General features: G+C 33.4%; 1 protein-coding gene across 1 annotated transcript; it reads left to right on the top strand.

The window, feature by feature from the left end:
* The first annotated feature begins 9,741 nt into the window (after positions 1-9,741).
* Positions 9,742-26,993, top strand: LOC110413507 (myosin-6-like). The gene is made up of 39 exons (XM_021424346.2): positions 9,742-10,182; positions 11,256-11,384; positions 11,643-11,786; positions 11,984-12,129; positions 12,216-12,372; positions 12,493-12,551; positions 12,656-12,815; positions 14,002-14,151; positions 14,252-14,388; positions 14,515-14,661; positions 14,784-14,885; positions 16,734-16,791; positions 16,885-16,986; positions 17,977-18,014; positions 18,182-18,308; positions 18,418-18,588; positions 18,694-18,825; positions 18,925-19,034; positions 19,112-19,172; positions 19,978-20,155; positions 20,275-20,480; positions 20,644-20,763; positions 21,212-21,310; positions 21,936-22,148; positions 22,286-22,425; positions 22,598-22,712; positions 22,803-22,847; positions 22,934-23,017; positions 23,120-23,290; positions 23,750-23,905; positions 23,993-24,184; positions 24,317-24,445; positions 24,553-24,623; positions 24,706-24,805; positions 24,943-24,999; positions 25,899-25,955; positions 26,034-26,114; positions 26,211-26,293; positions 26,602-26,993. The coding sequence occupies exons 1-39, from the start codon at positions 10,180-10,182 to the stop codon at positions 26,714-26,716; spliced, it is 4,545 nt and encodes a 1,514-aa protein (XP_021280021.1). The 5' UTR covers positions 9,742-10,179; the 3' UTR covers positions 26,717-26,993.
* Positions 26,994-27,977: the final 984 nt, after the last annotated feature.

The raw sequence follows: 27,977 nt of genomic DNA on the forward strand, positions 1-27,977 counted from the left end.
TAAATATTTTACAGCTTTTCTTGCAAATTATGGAGTGACACACAAAGTGGCCACAACTTATCACCTTTAGAAAAGTGGACAAGTTAAAGTGTCAAATTGAAAAATTAAGAGAATTTTAGAGAAAATGGTATCTACATCAAGGAAGGATTAGGCCAATAGACTTGATGATTCACTATGGGCATGTAGGGTCGCTTATACAACTCCAATAAGTATTTTCCCATATCAATTGGTATTTTGGAAAAGCATGTCACCTTCTAGTGGAGGTGGAGCATAGTGCCTTTTGAGCCATCAAGAAACTAAATTTTGACTTAGAAGCAACTAATGAAAAGCATTTGCTTCAATTAAATAAGATGGATGAACTCTGCTTAGATGCTTATAAAAATGCCAAAGTTTAGAAAGAAAAGACAAAGAGATAGCATGATCAAAAGATTGTTAAGCATCATTTAAAGACAAGTCAACATGTGTGTTGTTTAACTTGTGCCTAAAGCTATTTCCAGGCAAGTTCAAATCCAAATGTTCGAGGCCTTTTATTGTATCAAAGGTGTTTCCATATGGACCAAGAGAAATAATAGATGGGTTAAAAAATGAAATGTTGAAGATGAATGGGCACCAATTGAAGCATTATTGGAGACGCAACATTGATAGTCAACAATCTACCATTGATCTTTCCCATCCCAAATGAGCTTACAAGAGAGTCCAAGTAATGATTATAAAGAAAGCACTTCTTGAGAGGCAACCTAAATTTCTAAACTTATTTTATTTTTGTGTTTATTTTATTTAGCATATTTTGATTTTTATTTTACTGATAATTACTTTCATATTTTATGTTTTCTTCCATGAGTTTAATTTTCTTTCTATTTTGCAAGGTTTTTGTAATAAAAATAAAAATAAATTGAAACGACGTCTTGTCGCCAAATAGGGTAGCTTTACATGCTAGTTTAATGCCTGTCCCATATAAGGACTTAAGGCTAGAGCATATATCATTAAAAACATGATCAATTCAGTGCAATTTAGATTTCATTAGCATCAGTCATTCCTAGATCTCTCATAATTCTACAAAATTGATCTTCACTCAATGGATTTGTGAAAATGTTAGCCAATTGATGCAAGATGTCTACAAAATCTATTTCAATATCTCTTTTTAGCACGTGATCTCTAATGAAGTGATGTCTAATTTCTATGTTCTTTGTTCTAGAGTGTTAGACTAGATTTTTGGAGATATTTATGGCATTCATATTATCACAATAAATGGGAACGTATGCATAGCCATTCCAAAATCTTTTAATTGCTGCCTAATCCATAGTATTTGTGCACAACTACCTATTGATACATACTCAGCTTCAATAGTTGATAGAGCAATAGAATTTTGTTCTTGTAAGACCAAACACAAGCATGTTTCCAATTGACAAATACCACTAGTGCTTTTCTAATCAGTTTTGCTACTAGAAAAATCAACATCGAAATAGCTAAAAAGATTAAAATATGAACCTTTTGGATACCATAAGCCTAAGATTTGATCCAAGAGATATCTAAAAATTCTTTTCACTACATTCAATTGTGATTCCTTGGGACATGATTAGAATTTGCACATAGGCAAACACTAAATAAAATATTAGGTGTACTTGTAGTTAGATAAAGGAGTGAACCGATTATACCTCTATAGAGTTTTTGATCCACATTTTTCCCTTTATCATCTTTATCAAGCTTGGTGGAGGGGCTCATAGGAGGTTTAATCAATTTCATATTCATCATACCAAATTTTTTTAGCATTTATTTGGTATACTTTTATTGGTTGATGAATATTCCATCCTCACATCGTTTGATTTGTAGACCAAGGAAAAACTTTAGCTCTCCCATCATATTCATTTCAAATTCTTTCTACATTTTCTTAGCAAAATTCTCACACAACCTTTCATTAGTAGCACTAAATATTATATCATCAACATAAATCTGAACTATAATCAAATCAGTCTCAATTTTCTTGATGAACAAAGTATTATCTACACTCCCCCTAGAATATCCTTTTACAATTAGAAACTTAGACAATCTTTCATACCAAGCTTTAAGAGCTTGTTTTAATCCATATAGGGCTTTATGCAATTTATATACTTGATCAATTTTTTAAAAACTTCAGAACTAGGGGGCTATTCAACATATACCTCTTCTTGTATAAAGCCATTTAGGGATGCACTTTTAACATCCATTTAAAATAGTTTCAAGTTCATAAAGCATGCATAGGCAAGTAAGATTCTATTAGCTTCTAATCTAGCTATTAAGGCAAAGGTTTCATCATAATCAATATATTCTTCTTGATTGTACCTTTAAGCAACTACCCTTTGCTTGTTTCTTACCACATTTCCTAACTTATCCATCTTGTTCTTGAATACCCATTTTGTACCAATAATTAGATGGTTGGTTGGCCTTGGAACTACGATCTAAACCTTGTTCCTTTCAAATTGGCCTAGGTCTTCTTACATAACTATTGTTGAACTCTCTTCTTTTTCTGCTTCCTCAAAATTTTTTTGTTCTACTTGTGAGATGAATGTAAGATATTCACAAGCTTTTCTTAATCTTTTTCTAGTTTTGACACTTTTAAAGGGATCACCAATGATTAGTTCTTAAGGATAATTTCTTACAAATCTTTAGCTTCTAGGATGATTGTTGTGCTATTTTTCAATACTTTGTAAGTCTTGTAATGAAGGTTTTTCATCATCTTTCTCATTCGAGTTCTTTCCATGATCTTCTTTGTCATCCAAGCTCATCTTCTCTATTTTTTACTCAATGCCATCTACATCATCATCATCAAACACTATTTTTCTTTATGCAGCATTAGTTTTATAAAAAACAATGTGAATTGACTCTTCTATAACTAAAGTCCTTTTGTTAAATACTCTATATGCTTTTGAGTTCAATGCATAGCCTAAGAAAATTACTTTATCACTCATAGCATCAAACTTTCTCAAGGTGTGTTTTTCATTATTTAAAACAAAACATTTACATCCAAAACTCCTTAAATGAGAAATATTTGGTTTTCTTCTTTAGAAAAGCTCATAAAGGGTTTTAGAAATCATGGCTCTAATGAAAATTCTATTTAAAATGTAAGTTACAGCATTAATAGTTTCAGCCCAAAAATAATTTGACAAGTTATTTTCACAAAGCATTATTCTTGCCATTTTCATTACAAAAAATTTCAAATTGGTCATTTTCAAATTCACTAGCATGATCACTTCTAACATTAACAATGGTGAGGCATTTTTCATTTTGAACACTTTTACAATGCCTAACAAAAATTAGCAATGCATCATCTTTTATGACCAAGAAAATATACCTATGTATATCTAGAGTAATTATCTACAATAATAAAACCATATGACTTGCCTCTTAGATTAATAACAGTGATTGGTCCAAACAAGTCAACATATAAGAATTCAAGTGGCCTACAAGTTGATATGACTTTCTTATATTTAAATAAACTTCTAACTTCTTGCCTAAATTGACATACATTGCAAATCTTGTCATTTTTAAATGATATCTTTGAAAGTCTAATGATTAAGTCTTTTCTCAAGAGTTTTGAAATAATGTGCATACTAGTATGTCCTAATCTTCTATACCATAACCAATTATCACATACATCATTGCCAATAAAGTAAGATTCAATATACTTAATTTCATCAAGAAAATAACATAAATATTCTTAATTATTTTGCCAATGAATGATACTTTGTTAGTGTTAACATCAATCACTTGACATTCATGGGAATCAAAGCATACTCTAAAACCTCTATCACAAAGCTGACTAATGCTTAGTAAAGTATGTTTTAAACCTTTAGCAAATAAAACATGCTTGATTTGAGTATGAGATGTATTACTAATGGTTCCAATTTCTTAGATAATACCCTTGAAGTCATCACTAAAGGAAACATTACCACTCTTGTTTCTATCAAGCTTAGCAAACAAGTTCTTAGTACTGATCATGTGCCTTGAGTAACCACTGTCCAAATGCCAAGGCTACTTTTCCTTTAGTTGAGCTACAAAACATGATCTTTTTGTCCTTGCTCAACCTACAAAATAAATTTTCAGTTTTTTTTAAAAGTGCCCATACCTTGATGGATCTTTGGTGGTTAGCAATCACATGGGATACTTTAGGAACCCATGCAAATTTATATTTAAGAAAATTCTTACAATTATGATAATAATCATGTGATTTGTGACTTTTCTTACCACATACACAACAATGACATGAGAATGCATTAGCTTTCCTCCTAAGGTTAGTATTTCTTTTAAGATCTTCTTCAATTTTTAATTTCTCCTTCATTAAAACTTTAAGTGTAGTATTCATCTACTACATTTTGCGATTCGAAATTTTTACTTTCCAATTCTAACTTCAAGAGTTCAAAATCAATTTTGCACTGTTCAAGTTCAATTTAAAGCATATTCTTTTGATAAACGACAGAGTTATATTCATGGTTAATTTTTTTAACTTATTATCCAATAATATGGCCCTTTTCTTCATGGTTTTATACTTTAATGGAAGTTTTTCAAATTCAGCATATAAACAATCATATTCATCTTGAAGTTCATCATAAGAGGTATAACATGAGTTAGGACTTACCTCAATTTCTTCTTCTTTTCCCATCAAGCAAACGTTTGCTCTTTCTTTCAAATTTTCTTTTTCTTCTTATGAACTTGATGAATCACTATCAAATCATATGATGCTGCCGCCATTGCTTTTTTTGGTTTCTTCATTTTTTTTTAGACTTCTTATTTGAGTAATAGGCATATCATCTTTCTTGTTGAAATTACCCTTGTGCTTGTTTTTCCAAGTGAAACCATGATCCTCTTGTAATTTTTTCATCCAAACTTTCTGCCTTTTTGTCCCATTAACTTTTTAAATCTTTTGGCCATCATGGCTAATTCTCCATCATCATCACTTGATAGCCCTTCTAATTCCTCCTCAATAGTGTTAATCTTAAATGCTAAATTTTTCCTTTTTCTTTGGCTTATTTCTTTTCCTCCTCTTTGTCTTCTTTCATTTCAAGTTCATGTGTGAGGAATAAGTCACAAATTTTATCAAGTGTGACCACATTCAGATCTTTAGCCCCTTTAATGGCTATGACTTTAGGTTTTCAGCGCTTTGGGAGGCATCTAAGTAATCTCTTCACTAACTCATGTTCAGAATGGTTTTTCCAAGTTAATTAAGTTTGTTTGTAATATTGGTAAACCTATCGAACATAGTAAAAATGTCTTCACCCAGTTCCATTTTAAACATTTTATAGTTATGGGTGAGTAAGGCAATTTTGGACTTCTTAACTTGTGAAGTCCCTTCTTGGATGACTTTAAGTTTTTCTCAAATTTCCTTAACTATGGTATAGCCAGAAATTTTACGAAACTCAATATGAGTTAATGCACAATGGAGGGTATTAGTAGTTTTAAAGTTAGTTTGAACCTTTTTTACTTTAGCCTTAGTCCACTCAGCTCTTAGTTTGGGCATTCTGTCACTTGTGACCAAACTAGATGAAGTGGGAACATAAAGTCCTTTCGTAATTACATCCCACATTTCATAGTTAAAAGCTTTAATATATATAGACATCTGAGTACTTCAATAAGCATAATTTGATCCATCAAATAGAGGAGGCTTATGATTTTCAGTAACAATAGACTTTTGTAAAGTCATGTGAATCTCCTCTAAAGATGTTAAGCCTTAAATTTAAGGGTGTGACTTTGATAGTATTTGTTGGTCCCATTAGAGTGCTAGAGGGGGTGAATAGCAATTAAAAATTTTTAGATTAGCCCATTTCAAATTGTTGAGCTTCTAATCAATTGGAAGGAAAAAGATTTAATACTTGTGGTAGCTAGAAGACACCTAGTAAGGAAGGGTAGAGAGGAGTAGACAATACAAAAGTATTTATAGTGGTTTGGTCCTCCTGACCTACATCCACTACCTTGATCTGCCAATCAAGGATTTTTAATCCAATTTTAGTATACTAGTAGAATTAATAGCTTCCACCAAACTTTTACCAGGCAAGCTTCTAACCTAAACTTATATCCTTTACAATGATCTTTCAAAGTGCTTCCCACACTCTAAATTTCCAAGAAAGAAAAGAAAAAGACAAACAAATAAAATATTTACGAATCAGCAAAGATTACGAGTAAGCTAAAACACTTATTCTATAACACTTTTTTTGGACTTGAAATGAAGAACTAGAGTTTTTGGTGAAAGATACTTTGCTTTTTGCTCAAAATGGCTCTTGTTTTTTCAATCACCCTTCTTTAATTGTTGGAGCTTCCTTTTATACTTGGGGAGTCAGACTTTTTTTGTTGGGGATAGTTTTTAGCCGTTGAGGACAACTTTGATCCCATTGTAGTTGTTATTTTGTCCTCTAATGTTTAAATTCAAATAAATAAACAAAGTTCAGCTAACTGGTTATAGGCAGCTTAAACCGATTACAGCTTTTTTGCCTTGCACTGTTTTGCCTCTATGTACTCCGTGTTAACTAATTATAGAAGACTTTAATCGATTAATAGATCTTTGTCTTTAAGGTTCTTCTGCTTAGTAGCTTTTTCTAACTAATTAACTCTCCCCTTAACTGTTTAAAGGTTCACTTCCTTCAACATTAACCGATTAACACAAGCTCTAATCATTTAGAAAATCTTTGAATTTGAATTTCTCTAATTTGGCTCCTTTTAATGATCAGACCCAATTTGAATTTGGATTTTGGCATTTAGAATATCTTTAAGTCATTTAGAATATCTTTAAGTCTTATGCTCTAACCGATTAACCCCATGCCTTAACCGATTAGCGCACTTTTGTTTTCCTTTGTTTAACATCTTCTTAATCAGTTAAGCCTACTGTTAACTGATTAATAGTTTTCTGTTTTGCTTTAACTTGTAGACCAGCCATTCCTTAACTGATTAAGGTTTCTTGATAATTAATTATAAAAGCCCTTTATTCACTAACTCTTTTCATTTTTCTCATTTTAACTAATTAACTTATCTATTATATGATCCTATTTTTAATTTATCATTTTACTGAGGGAATTAATTTTTCCTTGCACATTTAAATAGTGAAGTTAGACATTAATGAATGAAAACTATTTGTTATCATCAAAAACATATAGAGTCAACAATATCTTAGTCATTCTTGTATTGACATTGGCTTTTGAGTTTGCTTTTGGTGTTGGTGGTAAAGTTCTTGATCAATTTTAGAGCTCACTTAAACTAAATGTTGTGAAGGTAATTTTATGTTGTAAAGATTGGCTATTGGGGGAAATTGGTAATACATTCTTTCATTTATTTTTGGTTATGTTTCTTGTATTTAAATGCATGATTAGAATAAGTTTAATTTATTTAAAATGTTTTTAATAAATATTCTTTTATATTGTAGCATATGTAGAAACAGATATGAACAATCTTATTGTGGATATCATGAATTTAGAAATTAGTAAGGAAGAAATGCCATCAACTGAATGCTCTAATACTATCAATGTCAATTAATCATCAATGAAAGATAATGCTTTAAACTAAATTTTACATTTTATTTAATTTTTTTTATTTTGATCTAATTTTATTAGAATATTGTTTCCATTTTATTATTATGTTTTGTGATGCCAGAATGATGTGGCATTGGAGAATGAGTTTTCAATTTTAGTTTGTTCATGGTTAATGATGTGGTTAATGATATGTATTTAATTATAGTTAAAAATTATGGATGATTTTAGAAATTATTAGTATTTTAAGATTAGATGTTAATGACGGATTTTATCATATTATATGATAATGAATTTTATGTATATTATTTATGTTGAATTTTATTATATTTGATGTTATTATTATTTTGTTTTGTTGTAATTGTTTTTATAATTATAGATTTTAAATTTAAACAATAAAATTATATTTAATTGTAAATATTTTTATTTAATTATGTTAAACTTGTTAAATGTGTTAATTATGGTATTAATTGTGTTGTGTTGTATATTGACACGTTTAATAAATGTGTTAATTGTGCTGTGTTATGTTACATTGTTATTAAACGTATACATATACGTGTTTCAGATTTAAGATACAAAGATTATTTGTGTCGTGTTCGTGTTTAACGTGTTTCGTGTCTAATTGTGTCTGACACATTTAAGATATAAAAACACTAATTATCAAGTCTAGATTGAACAATAGTATAATTGGATATTTTACAATTTTTAAAGACAAATCAATTTCGTTATCCTTAGCATCCTGCCATGGCTCAACATATCTTGGCTATTCATGTATCGACAATGGCTTCCAAATTTGCTTCTAGTGCTAGTGGTAGAGTTCTTGATAAATATCGAAGCTCACAAAAACCAAATGTTGTGAAGGCAATTTTATAATGGAAGGATTGATTATTTGAAAAAATTGGTAATGTATTCTTTCATTTATTTTTGGTTATGTTTCTTGTGTTTAAATGCATGATTAAAGTAAGTTTGATTTATTTACATGCTTTTAATTAACATTTTTTATATAGTAACATTTATAGAAACAGAAGTAAACACTCTTATTGCAATTGTTATGAATTTAGATATTAGTAAGGAAAAAATGGCATCAGCCGAATGCTCTAAATTTGTTGATGTCAATTAATTATCAATGAAAAGTAATAATTTAAACTAAATTTTAAATTTATTTAACTTTTTTTTATTTTGATCTAATTTTATTAATATATTATTTTTATTTCATTATTAGGTTTTGTAACATTAAAATGATGTGACATTGACGACGAGTTTTCGATTTTAGTTTGGGTGTTTTGAATTATTTATAGTTAATGATGTGGTTAATGATATATACTTAATTATAGTTGAAAATTATGGATGATTTTAAATGTTATTAGTATTTTAAAGTTAATGTTAATAACGTATTTTATTAATATGAACATGATAATTAATTTTATGTATGTTATTTATGTTAAATTTTATTATATTCGATATTATTATTATTTTATTAAAATTATTTTTATAATAATTGATTTTAAATTTAAAAAATAAAATTATATTTAATTATAAATATTTTAATTAAATCATATTAAACGTGTTAATAAAAAATTATATTTAATTGTGTCATATTGTATATTAACATGTTTAATAAACGTGTTAATTGTATCGTGTTACACGATTATTAAATATATTTATATATATTTTAAATATTAATATAAATAATTATTTATATTATATTTGTATTTAATTTTATTATATTTCATGTGTTAATCATATTAATGTAATTAGAATACAAAAACACGACTTATTTGCTTTATTCTGGCTTACCCACCCTAAGCCTGCTACCTATTTTGAAATTCGCTCTAGGATGTCGTACATGGTCCCCCATCCCTTGGGAGCCATGACTTGGCTGCGGGCTCAGCCCATCACATCTCTTTCAAGTTTATTTTTTGAAGGGTAAAAAAAAAAAAAGCGTCTGATATTTCTTCCTATCAAGTTGTTGGGTCCCACATTGTTCCACAAACATCGCCAAAAAGAACTTGACAGGCTGCAGAGCTCGCAACCGCACGTTACTCCAAAGCCAACCGACCATTATTTACCGCCCTTCCATTTCGAGTTTGCGAGAGCCGGACAGCCCCTTTCTCTTTTCGTTTCTTGTTTGGTTGGACTCTAATCTTACCTGGTCTTAGTTGTCCTTGGAGTTGGTAATTACATCCCAAAATCTAGGGCATTTTCGGAATTCAATTCCCCACTTAGTATAAAGAAAAACGTTTCGTTTTTCTTAATTACGTCCTTTTAATTACAAACAAATAAATAAGAAAAAGTAAACCGAGTTAAGACCACGGCCTAAGAAGGAGGGAAGAGAAGCAGAGGGACAAGAAAAGAATTAGAAAAGCGTAGAAAAGAAAACTAAATCATTAAACAAGGGCCGCTGCTTTCATAAGCAGAGCAGGCGGGAGGGCTTAATCTCTTCTTCAAGAAAATATTTGAAAGCTTTGTTGAAGAGGCTGAAGCTTCTCATTTTTCGATTCTTTTTATTTGGAATTCTTTTCTAGTGTAAATCGATTATTGTTATTATTATATTTATTATACTTAATTAGAAAAGACCAGTTCAATAGTTTTCTTCGTTAAGTGTTGGATTGAATGATCGTTGTTCAAAGCCTTGGTAGCAGTAGATCGAGAAGCAACCCGAGTTTCTGATCCGATCCATCTCGGTCACAAAATGGTACTTAATTGATAATACCTTTGTCGATTTTACTTGCATTTCATTCTTGTGGTTTTTTCTTTTTCAGTTTTCTTTCAAACTTTTTCTTGCTGATTTCTAGCTTTGGCCGGTCTTGATTTAATCTTATATGTTTTAAAGAAATTTGTATGGTTATTCTGAGGAGTTGTTGTTGTTGACTGATCTGGACTTTAGTTGAAGGTACTTGTTATTATGTTTTGATCTGTTACTTTTTGCGTTTGTTGAGATCCACCTTTTAAGGTTTTTAACTGTCTTGTTTTTGCTGTGGTTAGGTGAAATCGTTGGCTGTAAGGTTTCAATTACGAGCCATATTGCGATTGACTAGAATTTGAAGTAGTACATTTTGTTCTTTTTTGAAGTATGACTTGATTTTGAGTATGGTTTTATGAGTTTGTGCTGATAGTTGGTTAGAGAGGCGGCTTCAATATTGGGGATGTGATTGGTATGATATTTTATACATTTTAGTAACTAACTTTGCAGCATGAAAACAATTTGGCCTTTTTTGTTTATATTATATTAGAGCCATAAAATTGGAATTGCAGGTACTTAGGGCAACGTCGCACTTTGTATAATTACTGATATATAAATTTAGTGGAATTAATGGACTTCATGTCTCTAATGAAGTCTGAATGCCAACGTGTAAATCATAAATTCATCCCCTCAAAATCTTCTCAATTTGAAGGATTTTAAAGAAATGAAGGTTTGGAGGGTTTTGCAGGGGTCATGTACTCCTCCAAGACCCCTTCATTTCCACTACAATGTTTTCCAAACAAGAAATAGAGTGATATCCTCAATCCAAACTGAGTGTTTACCTCTGTTATTTTAGCTTTGATGAAGTTGGAATGGTGATTGTCTATCATGCTGCTTTTATGTGGGACCTGTTTACTGTTTTCTGCACTATTTTTATAATTCCTATTCGAAGTCTTTTTGAAATTGAAAAGCAAGGAGTGCTTGTATATGGGGTTTTACCATAATGTTTGAATCTTGACTGAAAAGTGTGTATAAGGGATAATTCTATTCAATTGGTGAATAATGGGCACTCTTGGCTTTTTTAGGCTACTACGGCTGGTCTTGTAGTTGGATCTCTTGTCTGGGTGGAGGATTCTGACATTGCTTGGATAGATGGTGAAGTTGTGGAGGTCAAAAGAGAGGATATTAAAGTTCTCTGCACTTCAGGGAAGACTGTGAGTTCCTTCTATAAAATTTAAATGGATTCTTTCATGTGCTTAAGAATCTCAGTTACTTCTATTTTTGTGAATGCTGATTCATAAATTGAGTATTTTCTTGCCACAATCATGTTTATGTGGCTTAAAATTCTCTTCCTCCCTTTTACATGTCATGGAAGTCCAGTATGATACTATAGGAATTCATTGAAGAGCATATGATGCTTGGATAAAATAGTTGCTGATTTTGACTTGCCTATTTTGTAACCTTTGAAACAGATTGTTGTTAAGGCTTCAAATGTCTATCCTAAAGATGCTGAGGCCCCACCATGTGGAGTTGATGATATGACAAAACTGGCTTACTTGCATGAACCTGGAGTTCTGCAAAATTTAAGATCAAGATATGATATGAATGAAATATATGTAAGATTCTGAGCAAATGTTCACCTTCTTTTAATTTGGAAGTTTTTTGTCTTTCCTTTATATATCTTTGGTGGAATGAATACATGTTTTGCTATGTGGTTTCTTGGATTGATGAATGTTGTCGACATCTTTATATTTCTCTGTGTTTTCACAATTTACTGATACAAGGAGGTGGTTGCCCCAAATGGTATTTCCAGACATATACAGGAAATATATTGATTGCTGTAAACCCATTCAGAAAACTACCTCATCTTTATGATAGCCATATGATGGCACAATATAAAGGGGCAGCCTTCGGTGAGTTGAGTCCACATCCCTTTGCTGTAGCAGATGCCGCATACAGGTATCCTGTTGTGCTGACCAGAAGTTGCTCATTTTATATGATTACTTGTTTTTGACAATGGAAAATTGCTGTTTCCATGAATGCAGACTAATGATCAATGAGGGGATAAGCCAGTCGATTTTGGTTAGTGGTGAAAGTGGGGCAGGTAAAACAGAAAGCACAAAGTTGCTCATGAGATATCTTGCTTACATGGGAGGGAGAGCTGCTGCTGAGGGAAGAACAGTTGAGCAGCAAGTTCTGGAGGTAAACAATGGCTATGAATTTTTTATTTGTATGACAAGAAATTTAATGTTGATCTTGTGAATCTATCATCCAACTAATTGTGATTAACATCATTTATTTTTGTTTTCCTCTAATCTGCAGTCTAACCCTGTTCTAGAAGCATTTGGTAATGCAAAGACTGTTAGAAACAATAACTCTAGGTGAGAATATTTATTATAATAAGTTTCCACCCTGCATGTACGGTAGATTCTCTGTTAGAATCATTGGTTTTATTATCTTTACATGCATGTTTTGAATGATGTAGTCGTTTTGGTAAGTTTGTGGAGATTCAATTTGACCCGAGGGGAAGGATTTCAGGAGCTGCAATCAGAACATATTTGCTAGAAAGATCACGTGTCTGTCAGGTGTCTGACCCTGAGAGAAACTATCACTGCTTCTACATGCTTTGTGCTGCACCACTGGAGGTAAGTGGTTTTTGATTGCTTAATGAAGCTGCTTTAAAACTTTCAAAAAAAAAAAAATGAAGCTGCTTTAAATGTTTGATACAATATGTGCTTGTATATTTTTTTTACCTCAGTAAACATTTGCCTACGTTAAATTTTAAAAATTTCTGGATTAGCTTATGACCAAAATGCATTGTCCAGAAAAGGATTTGTGTTCAGAAATTGAATAGTGAGGACAATGATCTTTCCTCCATTTCTACCTTTAGCTATGGATCCTTTTGTATATGTTTCTGTTTTTAATGCAAATGCTTGAAGTTAGGGTTGTAAATCTTCTTTATTACATCTCATATTCACTACATCTCCCTTTTCTGTTTGATTCTCTATCTTTCTCTTTGATTCTTTGTTGGTGCCATTCTCTTAGGCAATATAAGGACAAGTTACGAGCTGGAGAGTTTAACATGTCTTTACCAAATTGCATCGGTTAAAATGGGACCTTTTATCTGATCAATTGATTTTGGGCACAATTTCAGTTTTGGACTTATATTCTTCATTAATAACAGACTAAGAGTCGGTAGTTTGAGAATCTACTTGTGCGTTAGTTATCTGTTCTGAATGAAGTTGCTAAGAGGTTGCTGAGATAGCAATAGTATGGGATTGTGTGATAGCATCCTTGTGATGTGATTGCTGACATGAGTCTTACAAATAATTATTTATGATTTAATAGTAGTTTTTAATTTTCGAGTATAAAGTGTAAATCCTCGTTAATTATTTTTATTCTAAACAAATAATAGTTTAAAAGCTATGTTTGTGTATCATTTCTATTATTTTCCAAGTTTAAAGTCTTATGCTTTTGTCGTGGATTTCCTAGCACATCAGTGGTCTCAAGAGATGTTCGTAGCCTTGTTATAGATATGGTATAGAATATCAAAAATGAAGAAGTTCCTTGTTTCTCAAAAACCTTTTTGATTTTTGGTTTTTAGCATTTTGTTCAATTTCTTTGGGGATCAAAGAATAGGAAAATTTTGTCGGACGTATATATTTCCTCAGTTATGGATCAATGTGTTGTCTGTTGGTCATGTTTCTGTGACTGGAAATAGAGAACAATTTTTTCAAACATGGGGTTGTAACACTTAAGATCATCCATTCTCTTGCTTTTGGATGTCTGTCTCCCCTCAGCCCCCTTTTGTTTCTCCTTTTTACTTTTCAGGATATTCAGCGGTACAAATTGGGAAACCCAAGAACATTTCACTATCTGAACCAATCTAATTGCTATGAGTTGGATGGAGTTGATGATTGTAAGGAGTACATCGCAACGAGGAGGGCAATGGATATTGTTGGAATAAATTCTGATGAGCAGGTATATTAATGAAACATTATCTTCTGAGATGATCGTTAAGCATAACATTTTTTAAAATATCTTTGTCATCTTTTTGATTGTTGCATCTGCCCCTTGTCAGGATGCAATATTTCAAGTTGTGGCTGCAATTCTCCATCTTGGGAACATTGAATTTGCAAAAGGGAAGGAAATAGACTCATCAGTGCCCAAAGATGAAAAATCTTGGTTCCATCTAAGAACTGCTGCTGAGCTTCTCATGTAAGTGGACAATTTTACAGACTTGCACTAGCATTGACTGAAAGACATACTTCTTTGATATTTGTTAACCTTATATGCTCTTGTAAAAGAAGAAAGTGTGCATGTTTAACCCCAAGTTTTGTTCAGGTGTGATGAGAAGTTACTAGAAAATTCTCTGTGCAAGCGTGTAATTGTAACTCGTGATGAAACCATTACAAAATGGCTGGATCCAGAATCTGCTGCTCTCAGTAGAGATGCTTTGGCCAAAATTGTATACTCCAGGTTGTTTGACTGGTATGGTTCGCTCTTGCTGTCTCAGTATGGACATTCCAGAGTTGACTCTGCTTATTATTTTGATTTTGTTCAGTTTTAGACATGTATTTGAGAAATTGGGTTTCCTTTTCTAATTTTCACAGGATCGTGGATAAGATCAATAGTTCAATTGGTCAAGATCCTGACTCAAAGTTCTTAATTGGAGTGCTGGATATCTATGGATTTGAGAGTTTCAAGACAAACAGGTGCTTAACCGGTATGCCTGTTGTTTTCATAATTGACTAAAGTTGGTCTGAAACCAATGAATAAAAATGGAAGTTGTGTTGCAAAGGGGCACATTTAATCTTGTGGAAGTCATGTATTATTTGATACTAAAGAAGCAGTGATTTGAGGGGGTTTTTCCTTTCACCACATTTCCTGTTAAGGCATGGTAAAGTTGCCCTTGAATGTCTTGAATGTCAGGATTCTTCTCTTTTGATTTCAATTTGCTATGGAGCTCACCTGGTTTGCATTCACTCTTACAATAACTTGCTGAATGAATCTAATAATGAAATGTGAGAAATTTTTGCTTATTTGTGGAAATTTGGGAGGCAGAAAATGAAAGGGTTTCAGTTGATTGATTTTATAGTTTTTGGAAATGCATAGTCTCCCCATATATTTGGGCATTTTGTAGTATTATTTTTTTGTTGTAGAAGGGTCTTTTACAATCATATTTTACTTCTTAAGTAGTCAAAATAGTTGTGTCAAGAGTTTATTTATCTGTTAGTAATTAAGTAATTAACTATATGTTTCTGTTACCGTTTCATTCAAAATTTCAACTTCCCAATTGTCATGCAAATACTTATCTGACCTAAATTATTTTTACTTCTCAATTATATAATGAGTTTGGAAATAAGTAATTGCATGTACCACATCTTTCGCCCCATTGTTCCCAATTTCTGGGAAGATTTGTTGCTTTGAAAATTGTTGATGGTTTTGAAAGCGCATTACTGGAAAGGAGCATCTCAAATTGGCATGTTGTGGTTTCTGTGTTTGCTGCTTGTCTATTTTTTAGGCATACGTAGGTGTAGGGTGTTAAACATGTATGTTTTCTTTTTGGTGCTGTGGTATTTGCCAGAGCCTGCGTGTTCTTTTTTTTTCAGCAAAGGAATATATGTTTATCCTTTTTTTGTGTGGTAATTTTAACCATGCAATCATATGGATAGGTTGACTGGAGCTTTAAAGATCAGTTTCTAAGATAAATATCCTTTGTCTCTTTTTTTTATTTTGGCCTCATTGTTGCTTCATGTACCTATTGGCTCTTTGATGTTAAAAGTTCTGCTAACTGTAGAATTGAAAGGTTTTGAGGCCTATACTGTCCAATTCTGTAGGTTTGGCTGAACAATTTGAAATGAACTAGATTTTGGAGCTTGTTACTTGAAATCTCAGTTCTATTGTGTGTTTTACTTTGGGTTTCATATCCTTTTTCCTCATGTAAATGTCCTAGTTGTGTGAATATCATGTCTTTATCGAGTCTCAAACAGTCGATTCCTAATTTAATGTGGTGGAATGCTTAGATACATCAGGATAGTTTTAAGTGATGAGGTTTATATAGATATAGCAGCAGAGCTGCAGATAATCCTTTCAGGTATGTATATATATACATACATATAAATATACATATCATATATATATATATCTATATGTATGTAGATATGTATATATACAGATATGTACATATACATACATATCTATATGTATGTATTATATGTGTGTGTGTGTGTGTGTGTGTGTAATCAGGATTAGACCAGTCCACTGATCTCTGGTTGGTGAATTGAGTTTTCCTCATTTCACCATTTTTGGTGTAGCTTTGTCGCTGCTGCAGTCATCATGAGTGAAGATACTGGTATATTACCTTGCTAGTCTGTAGAGTTTGGCTGTGATAGGCAGAGTTCCATGGAGAGTTCACGGATAGTTCCAATCATGCTTCTTACTTGTGGAATTAACAATATATAAAGTTAATTGCGATTAAAAATAAGTGACACTATGACCCTTTTGGATGCTTGCTATTGGTTTCTTTCTATCTAATGTTTGATGTACCCCTTGCTTTGTAGTTTTGAGCAATTCTGCATTAACTTGACAAATGAGAAACTGCAGCAGCATTTCAACCAGGTTTGTTTCTGAAAGGCATAATTCTCTCATTATGCTTGGCATTTCACAGTTTCTATTTCATAGTTTGTGATGCATAAATTTCTGTCTCTGCAGCATGTTTTCAAAATGGAGCAAGAAGAGTATACGAAAGAAGAAATTAATTGGAGCTATATTGAGTTTGTTGATAATCAGGATGTTCTGGATCTCATTGAAAAGGTCTGTTGCATCTACCTCTCCAATTTATTTGGCTGCTTCCAGATTGTTTCAGTATTACATCATCTGTACTTCTAATAACCTTCCTATTAAAGCGAATCTGTGTGTATAGCTGTGGAGTTGGTTGTTTCATTGATTATACATCTCTATTAAAAAAATTTGTGATAAAGCATGCCCACTATTGAAGATAAAGCGGTAAGGCATCTTATGATGTGTTATTCTCATGAAAAATTAGAAGCATGGGAAGGAACCCTGATTGATGAGGATTTTGGTATAAAATGTTCATCCTGAAAACAGGAGAAAAAATTTGGAGGAAGAATGGTGGGAGAAGAGAAAGCTATAGAGAGGAGAAGATGGCTTAACTGTGAGCTGTTGAAATAGTTTTTAATAAGCCACCAGCCATAATCTTGGCATAATACTAAATTATTCAATTATAAATTGACTAAATGATATTAGTTGCTTCTCATTCTAATAAATCCAAGCTGAGTTTCTTGTGCAATTGCTGGAGAGAGCACTGCCTGTTTAAATTTCCGTGCGACAATAATATGTTTCTTAATATTTAACTGGAGTTTTGAATGTTGTAGTAGTATCAGTCATGAGATTGTAGGTATTGATTTATTAATAATTATTGGACCGATGTGGGAATTTCTGGTGGTAACTTCTTAAGCATTGTTTTGCCTGTAATTCAAGTTATCTCTTTTGCTTGAGAAACTGCCTTTCTTCTCCTGATGACTTGATTCTCTCTCTCATACATTCTTATGTGCTGTCTCATTTTTCTCTCTACATTTCCTCTGGTCACAAAGAAAATATTTTCTTGTGCTCAAAGAACTTTTTAATTGATTTGTTAAACATTCTTACCGATCATAGCCCTGGATGGGGGTGGATTTGACTAAACACATTGATGGACTAAACGTGTTAATATGGTCTACGCACTTCTGTTCTGATTATTTTATTTATTTTATGTTTTTCCTTTTTCCTGTTCTTGATTTCCAGAAACCAGGTGGCATAATTGCTCTTCTGGATGAGGCTTGGTAAGCTTTACTGTCATGGGCATTTACTTATATTGCCATTTTCAACATTGTACTAAAAAATTCTCAGTTTACTATATGTTAATAATTATATCTGACCGTTCTCATGGTGATGTTGGTGATAGTTTTCTTTTTTTCCTCTCTTGGTTTTTTACCTTTAAATTTTAAAGCATGTTTCCAAGATCAACACATGAAACATTTGCTCAGAAGCTGTACCAGACGTTTAAAAACCATAAGCGCTTCAGCAAGCCCAAATTGTCTCCTAGTGACTTCACAATTTCCCATTATGCTGGTGATGTAAGTTTGCTTTCTCTTTATAGTACATTGATGTCTTAGAATGAAACTAAGAAGTTAGAAGTGAACATTTTCTGCTTATGTACTCAAATAAAAATTTATGTATTTTCAGGTCACTTATCAAACTGAGTTGTTTCTGGACAAGAACAAAGATTATGTTGTTGCTGAACATCAGGCGCTTTTGGGTGCTTCCAAATGTTCTTTTGTCTCTGGTTTATTTCCTCCTTTGGCTGAGGAATCCTCCAAATCATCAAAATTCTCATCCATAGGTTCTCGATTTAAGGTGTGCTGGTATTTCTGTTTCTAAAAGGAATATTAGTACCCCTTTTTTCCCTAATTTCTTTTCTAGTCTGATTGGTTACAAAGTGGTCTTTTTTGTATTATACAGCAACAATTGCAAGCATTACTTGAAACTCTCAGTGCCACTGAGCCGCATTATATACGCTGTGTAAAGCCCAATAATCTTCTTAAGCCAGCAATATTTGAGAATAAAAACGTTCTACAACAACTACGTTGTGGGGTAAGAATGCTGATGTTTTATGAGGTTGAGCTTAAATTTATATTGGTATTTAATTAAAATTGCCTGTGTAGTTTATCCACATTGTTTGTCTCATTTCAGGGAGTCATGGAGGCAATCAGGATTAGTTGTGCCGGATATCCTACCAAAAAACCATTTGATGAATTTGTAGACCGATTTGGCCTCCTTGCACCTGATGTTTTGGACGGGAGGTAAAGTTATTTTTTTTTGTTGGCTCTCAAGACTTTTCTTAAAAAATGTATTCTGACTTGTTGCCTATAAATGTTAGTTCCGATGAGATTGCTGCTTGCAAGAAGCTTCTAGAGAAGGTGGGACTTCAAGGCTATCAGGTAAATTTCTGATGGGTATTCAAGCAATCTCCTCTGAGTCGATTGAGTTTACTTGCTATCAGTACTAGATTTCCTCTTGAATCATTAGGATTTATATTATGTGAAATCCCTTGTCATCAAGATGTCAATAAAAGCTACATACAGACATACAGCAGGCAGATATTTATGTTGTTTGGCCTTTGGCTTATACCCACCGGCAATAACACAGACTCTACTATACTCTTTTATGTTATGTTTGTGAGAAGATCTATAGAAAGAGCCTTAATGTGTTAATGGGTTAAAGTGCTCTAGTTTGGATTTCGTTAGGAAACAACACTGCAAGCTGGGCCTCGTGTACGCTTGAAATTTCTAGAAGCTAGCAACTGTAAGCCAAACAGGAAAACACTTCTCTTTTACAGAATCTAAGTTGTTGGATTCAAGCCACAAACTTGATGTTATAAGTAAATACTTGTACTTATTCTTATGCATTTTGATGCGTAATGTTAGAAACACTCTGTATTGGCTAATTTTATTAGCTTTTCTGTCTCTTGCTTGAGGATATGAGCATCATGTAGCATACACATGGAAAGAATACAACCATTCTTTCAGATGGGAGTTTGCTTCTTGCCTTTGCACAAATTTTTTATGCATCCATTCTTGTTTCATGATTGCTTATGACCCTAGAGATGTAATAACAGATGTATGTATTTACTCTTACGAATATTTACCTTGCTGTTTAAGGTGCTGTTTCCTCACATGTGCTACAAATCTGTGTTTTTGTTGGGTTTTAGGAAAGATTATGCTTATGTCAATTTATTTTTGGCAGATTGGTAAGACAAAGGTTTTTCTCAGGGCTGGTCAGATGGCAGAACTAGATACCTGTAGGAGTGAAGTCTTAGGAAGATCTGCCAGCATTATTCAGAGGAAAATTCGTTCTTATTTAGCTCGCAGAAGTTTTATTGTGCTTCATCAATCTGCATTACAGATACAATCAGCCTGCAGAGGTATTTGTTCTGCTATTGGTACATTTTGGGGGGGTTTGCAAATTAAATAAATTTTCTCCCTATTAAGGCATTTGTTATTTTGTGCACCCATTGATAGGTTTTGTCTGTGCTGATTTCAGGACAACTTGCTCGCAAAGTTTACGAAGGCATGAGAAGAGAAGCTGCCAGTTTGAGGATCCAGAGAGATTTGCGTATGCATCTTGCTAGGAAAGGTTATAAAGAATTGTGTTCATCTGCTGTTTCCATTCAGACAGGTATGCGAGGGATGGCTGTTCGCAATGAGCTGCGCGTCAGAAGGCAGACCAGAGCAGCAATTATAATTCAGGTATGTCAAGGTTTTTAAATTATTCTTATATCAGACTACATTTGCAATGATTTGTTAGAAAAATGCTATACCTTTTCAATTCTTCTTTTGAGTTGCTGGCCTGCCTTTAGTTTCATATTTGTTTCTTTCTTTAACTTGGAATGACTTTGATTGTACTCACCAGAGCCAAACTCGCAAGTACTTGGCCCGGTTGCATTATCTGAAGTTGAAAAAAGCGGCAATTGCTACACAATGTGCATGGAGAGGCAGACTTGCGCGCAAAGAACTGCGGAAGTTGAAGATGGTATTCCCATATTGATTTTTATTTTTCAAGCAGATCTTATATCATAAAATTAATTTGGATTTCTTTAGTCTTCTTCCATCTTTTAGATCTTGGACAATGGTTGGCAGAGTTTTGGGGGAAAATCCTTTGCATCTTTGCTAAGACATGGTTTTGGGGTTCTTCAAATTTGAGTTTGATTCTTCTTTGTGTATCTGAAACCTGGAGTCATCTAAAGCCAATTTAAAATTCCTTGCACTTAAGAAATCATTCTTATCAACAACCAAATGTATGTAATCCTCCTGGCTTACATAATAGAGGGAAAAGGAATAAACCAGACATTCTTATTCTGCTCTATCTGATAACTTTGTTTTCTGAAACAATTTAGTATTCTGAAACCACGAAGTTTGTTGATTTCTTTTATCACAAATGTATCACTCAGATTTTATGTTATTAATTTTATTGCTTGCAGGCTGCTAGGGAAACTGGAGCTCTGCAAGCTGCTAAGAACAAACTGGAAAAGCAAGTTGAGGAACTGACATGGAGATTACAGCTGGAGAAACGTATGAGGGTAAGCATGATAATGAATAAGCTAAAGCTAGTTTCTTTGTTCTATTGTGTGTAGCTGGCGAGGACCTTGTGAATCCAGTAGAGGTAAGAAGGTGCAGAACCGAGGCATTTTGTGTGCTTGCCATCTCCCATACCTTTTTGTTTTTTAATCAATGCCATGTTATTTGAGAATGGGTATTAAATTCTGTATGGATCATCTTGCTTTAAATTTTGTAGGTTATGGGGCTGCATTTGTGTTGGGACTTCTCATCTCAAATTAGTTCATTTGAATAAATAATATCTTCCTTTTGCTTTTATTGCAAGTGCTTCTTATGTGATCCGTGCTTGTAGATCCAGCTGCTTGGGCTAGGCTTTTAAGTTTTTTAAGTCCTAGCTTGCCCATCTTGAAGTTATTTTTTATTAAATAATGTATATTTACTTAAATTTAGTTCAAAATATGTTTTAAAATATTAAATATTAATATAAAATACTTCTAATGTTTTAATAATATTAGTGGGCCTATGGCTGGGTGTGGGCAATGTCTCCAAGGCCCAGGCCAGGCCCAAGTCCAGAGACACCTGTACCTGCATGCTGTTGTGCTTATTATTTTCTTCTCTTCATCTATGCATCCTTGTCTTTCTCTGCAGGTTGACCTGGAAGAGGCTAAAACGCAAGAAAATGCAAAATTACAGTCTGCTTTGCAAGATATGCAACTTCAGTTTAAAGAAACCAAAGAATTGCTTGCCAAGGAACGTGAGGCTGCCAAAAGGGCAGCTGAGGCGGTCCCTGTTATTCAGGAGGTTCCAGTGGTGGACCACACGATGCTTGAGAAGCTTACAAGTGAGAATGAAAAACTGAAGGTGAGGAGGCTGAGTCTAAGATCTATGTTTTGCACAAAGATACAGTGAACATATGATAATAGAGGACATCTTGGGGATTTCTAATCCTGATAGAACACTATTTTCATTATTATTTCTCTTGTGCTGATTATCTTCAGGCTATGGTGAGTTCGTTGGAAAAGAAAATTGATGAAACTGAGAAAAAGTTTGAAGAGACAAACAAGATCAGTAAAGAAAGGTTGAAACAAGCTTTGGATGCAGAATCAAAAATAGTTCAGTTGAAGACTGTTATGCACAGGTGATTTTGTGCCCTTACCAAGCAAAGATTTCATATAGATTCATATTGTTAACTAACAATGTGAATCTGGGATAGAGCTTATTTTCATGCATATTGGTGAAGCTGTGGCTATTCAATTCTTCTTTTCTTGTTTCCTCTGTCTCCTGGTCATCATTGTCTCTTTTGTTAGCAGGCTTGAAGAAAAAATTTCAGATATGGAATCTGTAAACCAAGTTCTGAGGCAGCAAACCCTTTTAAATTCACCTGTTAAGAAGATTTTAGAGCATCCACCAATTCCAGTTATTCCGGTAAAATTTAGTGTAAATTTATTGATCTTGCTGTCTTATTTATCATTATGTTGATATTTCTTGTTATCTTTTTGTTTTCTAAATTTGCAGAATTTGGAAAATGGTCACCATATGGATGAAGGGAACAAATCAAACGTATGTCACATTTTTTGATTGTTTTACTTGTGATCATTCACATTTAGTTTCTGGGGTGTAGTCATTGACAAGAGTTGTTACTGCAGGAACCACAGAGTGTGACTCCAGTGAAGAAGTTTGGCACTGAATCTGATGGCAAGTTGCGAAGATCCAATCTTGAACGTCAACATGTATGTGTTTGCTACAATTGGTTTTTGCATCTTCAAGCCTTCTTCTTTTTTATTTGCAGTGTGTCAGTTAGCTGTAGCTGTTTTCTGTAATTCTTTTGACAGGAGAATGTTGATGCACTTATCAATTGCGTTACAAAGGACATTGGATTCAGTCATGGAAAACCTGTTGCAGCATTTACCATATATAAATGTCTTCTCCACTGGAAATCTTTTGAAGCAGAAAGAACCAGTGTGTTTGATCGTCTCATTCAGATGATTGGTTCTGCAATTGAGGTAATAGGTTGTATCATAGTTATTGTTTATGGCATAATGGCAGCAGGCACTATCAGCTGCTTCATTTTCCTTTATTATTCGACCTTTTGCATGACTTTTGCTTTGCTGCTAATTTTTGAGTTTGGCTAATTTTTATTAATTCGTTATATTGATAATCCAATTTTGTAAATGCACTCCTAAAAAGTGAGTTACTGCCTTATAAAGTGAGTTACTGCTCCTTGTTCTGATAAGCATATGTGATGACTGTAGAAGATTTGTTCTGACTTAATTTCTTCCAATTTTGTTAGGTTGCCCCACTTTAATAATCGTAAAATAGTTGCTTTAGAAGATCTTATTTTCTTCTGTTTTTTATCTACTTTCTGGGAATCTTTTATGTTTTTCCTGTTTCTATATCCTATTTTAAAGCAAGTATGAAGGTGTCATTGATAATTGAAGGATGAAACTTTTCAATTGCTGTAGAATGAAGAAAACAATGGTCATATGGTTTATTGGTTGTCCAACACATCAGCATTATTGTTCTTGCTTCAAAAAAGTCTCAAGGCCGCTGGTTCAAGTGGTGCAACTCCAAGTCGGAAACCACCCCCTGCAACCTCTCTGTTTGGAAGGATGACGATGGTATTTGAAATTCTTTCCTTCTGCATAAATTATATCATTTTAAAGGAAGAACAAGAATGTTTTTACATCCTTTCTCTCTTAATTCAGGGTTTTCGATCGTCTCCCTCTTCCAACAACCTGGCTGCAGCTGCTGCACTTGCAGTAGTTCGACAAGTAGAGGCCAAATACCCAGCTTTGCTTTTTAAGCAGCAACTTGCAGCATATGTGGAAAAAATTTATGGAATCATTAGAGACAACTTGAAGAAAGAGCTATCATCTTTACTTTCTCTATGCATCCAGGTATCTTATGATTCAGTTAGTTTCTGTTCAACAATTTGAATTCATATTGTTAACTGTTTGGTGGAAAGCTATTGTTAAAGTTTATCTTGATCCCTTTGTGTGTTTTCTCTAATTTGTCATGCTGAATATTAGGCACCGAGAACATCTAAGGGAAGTGTACTAAGATCTGGGAGGTCCTTTGGCAAAGATTCTCCTTCAACTCACTGGCAGAGCATTATTGATAGCCTCAACACCCTCCTCTGCACATTGAAAGAAAATTTTGTAAGGAATCTGAGTTTTTTTTTCAACTTCATGAACTTTTAAGTGCTGTCGTTGATCTTGATTTCCAGTTAAATGTACAGAGTTCCTTACAGTAGCTTGGTTTTCAGGTGCCTCCAGTTCTTATCCAGAAGATCTTTACTCAAACATTTTCATACATTAATGTGCAGTTGTTTAATAGGTAATGTTTTGTTTTATTGTTGTTCCTTTTTTATTTTATGACAAAGGGATTGGTTATGTTGACATTTGTTATCATTTTTCAGCCTTCTTCTACGGCGTGAGTGTTGTACGTTTAGCAATGGAGAATACGTAAAGGCTGGGTTAGCTGAGTTAGAGCTCTGGTGCTGCCAGGCTAAAGAAGAGGTAACTTTCTTTTGGTTGTAATTTTCATCAGTGTTTGTTGTTATGTAATTTTCCTGCTCTATTTGCTTATTTTAAATGGCTAACATAAGGTGCATAGCAGTGCTGATAATGTTCCTTGCACTTGCCTTGAATTGCAGTATGCAGGATCATCTTGGGATGAACTTAAGCACATAAGACAGGCGGTTGGATTCTTGGTATGTCAGGGCACTCTGAGAATATAGATAATGTGATTGGTAGTTTTGTTTGTTTTTCATTGTTGAACTTTTTGGTATATTTAGTAATAAGTATCTTTGACTTGCTCAGTTATCTGGTTGAGTGTTGTGCAACTGACAATTTTGAGAAAGATTATTTAGCATTTGAAGTCCCTGAAATATTTCTTGGAATCCTTTTAGCTAGCACTCATTGGGTCCCATTGCATTGTTATGTTTGACACTGCACAAAGGTTAAGGAAACACAATCGTATTGTTTGTATGATAATGGTTCTCAAATGCCCATTAAAACAAATCCATAGGATGTGGAATTGAACGACAATATATGAAAGTGAGTACTTTTAATTTTTGACTTTCCAAATAATGACGATTTTGAAAAGCCAATGTTGGAATTGTGGGAGATATATAGACAGGGTTGACCGGTAGGTATGTTATTTCTTTCTGAATGCTTTTGATTGAAAGAGATGCAATTTGTTTGGTATAGGATGCTAGAAAGCACGGACTTCCTAATACCTTCATGTGAATGCTTTCTTTTGGATGTAGCATCTTTTAACTTTATTTCCTTGATTAGGTTTCTGGTGTCTGTGGTTTTAGATAACGTGCTTGTCTTTAACATACTGACATGAATTTGTTTGCTTGCACAGTTTGGCTCTTGGACTGTTTTTGGGTCTTGCTTTGAAAATCTATCTAATTATGTTCCCTTAACCCTTGAAATCATTGTTATTATAGAACTGTACCTGCCAAAATATAATGTTGTAAATAGTAGCTACATCATTTTCACTACCCGGGGAAAGCATATTGATGTTTCCAGGTTATCCCTAGGTTCTCGATAGCAGTAAATATAGTCATGCTTCTAATTTGAATTTTATTAATCCTGATAACAGGTTATACATCAGAAGTACAGAATTTCCTATGATGAAATTACAAATGATCTCTGCCCTGTAAGGCCTCCCTCTCTCTCTCTCTCTCTCTCTGCCGCAATTTTCTCATTCTCTGACATTAACTTTTGTTTTTTTCAGATTCTTAGTGTTCAGCAATTGTATAGAATATGTACGCTGTACTGGGATGACAACTACAATACTCGAAGTGTTTCTCCAACTGTAAGTTTGTGCAGCAAGATATTTTTAACTTTGTTGAGGAAGGTCATATGTCTTTGAACGTATAAGATTGATTGGCAACCTGCACTCTCTTTACAGGTTATTTCCAGCATGAGGGTTCTAATGACAGAGGATTCTAACGATGCTGTTGGCAGTTCCTTTTTATTGGATGACAATTCCAGGTAAATGTTCCTTTTATTTTTCTGATGTGCCATGTCTGCTACCATGAAAAGTAGATTTCTGATATGGCCTAAAGTAGAAATCCCATTCGGATTGGTTATGAGGATGAGAATGTTAATTAGGGAATAGTTGAACAATTCTATATTGCTGGTGTGATATGAAGAGGCTGAGTAGACTAATTGAGAACAAGTACAATTGGCATAAACAATTGTTGTGGTTGGGTGCATGTTCTTTAATAACAGCTTTGTTACATGCTGAGCATTGAAGATAACATGGTAGAAACAAACTAATCCTTCCCGTTTAATTACAGCATTCCCTTCTCTGTTGATGACCTTTCCAATTCACTGCAAGAGAAAGATTTCTTGGAAGTCAAACCAGCAGAGGAGCTTATTGCGAATCCAGCCTTTCAATTTTTACACGAGTAAGGCTTAGGAAGTGTAGATGTGCTCTCTCTCCCCTTTTTGGTGTCGATGTGGGCAGTGGAGACTTAAACACACTCTATTGTCAACTCAATGGTTGTTGTAAATTCAATTCATTACCCCCCTCTGCATATAAATATATATATATTTTTCTTTACCTCCATTGATTTGCCGCTGTAAAATGTTTTATTGGTTTATTCTTTTGACATTCAAGTTGTAATAGCTGTTGTTCAACAACGGGGGGCACGAATCTGTTTTGTTTGGTTGATCTGGGTTTTTTTTTTTTTTTTTCTCTATTGAATTTGTTTTTATTATTGGTTTATTCTTCTGCCATAAGGGGGCAGGTATTTTTATAGGGTGCAATGCAGAGTGTCATTTATAGTTGGTGGCTGAGACATGGATCCCTCTCCACCCAGTTTTTGTTGTATAAAAAGAAACCCAGTACGTATGTAGTTTTAAAGATCTATATGATGGTCGATTTTTTGCAGAGGAAATTTTGTTTCCATTTCCACTTCTTTTGCCTTTAATCCCTTTTTTACACTCTATGTTTGTTGTTGTTGTTGTTGTATGATGTATATCACTGCCTGTCTTTCAGTGCCAAAGAAGTAAAGGTTTGATGAAAATCACAGTGCATTTGTCGGAAGGAAATTACACAATCGGAAGGAAATTGGATGAGAATTTTGTTCACCTCACTTGTTTTTAGACGTGCATGCATACAGTTGTGTGAACTCAATCGTGAATTCAGTTGAGATATATATATATATGTATATATATATATATATGTATGTATGTATATATATATATATATGTATGTATGTATGTCTTGAGTTTACATGAAGTTCACAGCCATTGATGTAATGAGCCTCACAAATAACTCAAGAAACAAGATGTTTAAAACATGGGTCGGAATTTGTTCGAGGTAATAATTTAAGAGAAGATTTATTTTCTCCAATTAATTCATTGATTTGGAGGTCAAAGCTTAGTCGATGCAAAATCCAAAAGGATTTCTTTTTCTCATATTGGATGACAGCAAATGAAGTTGCTTTGAATTCAATTAAAAGGGTTACATAACCTTGTTAGTTCTTTGTATAGACTGTTTACCTTTAATTCATACTGACTGAATCACATATTACAAGTTTTGTAATTGGAAATCCTGAAATTAAAGGAACCTACCCTTCTCATCAGTCTGCTTTGTTTCGGATATGCGAAGAGAATCTAAAAGTTTCAAGTGTGAAAGCGCAAGGAAGCTGTGAGAAAGCAAGGAGAA

The sequence above is a fragment of the Theobroma umbraticum genome, unplaced genomic scaffold, assembly GCF_002168275.2.
Source record: "Theobroma umbraticum cultivar Fairchild unplaced genomic scaffold, ASM216827v3 scaffold_4.1, whole genome shotgun sequence".
Taxonomy (NCBI): Eukaryota; Viridiplantae; Streptophyta; class Magnoliopsida; order Malvales; family Malvaceae; genus Theobroma; species Theobroma umbraticum.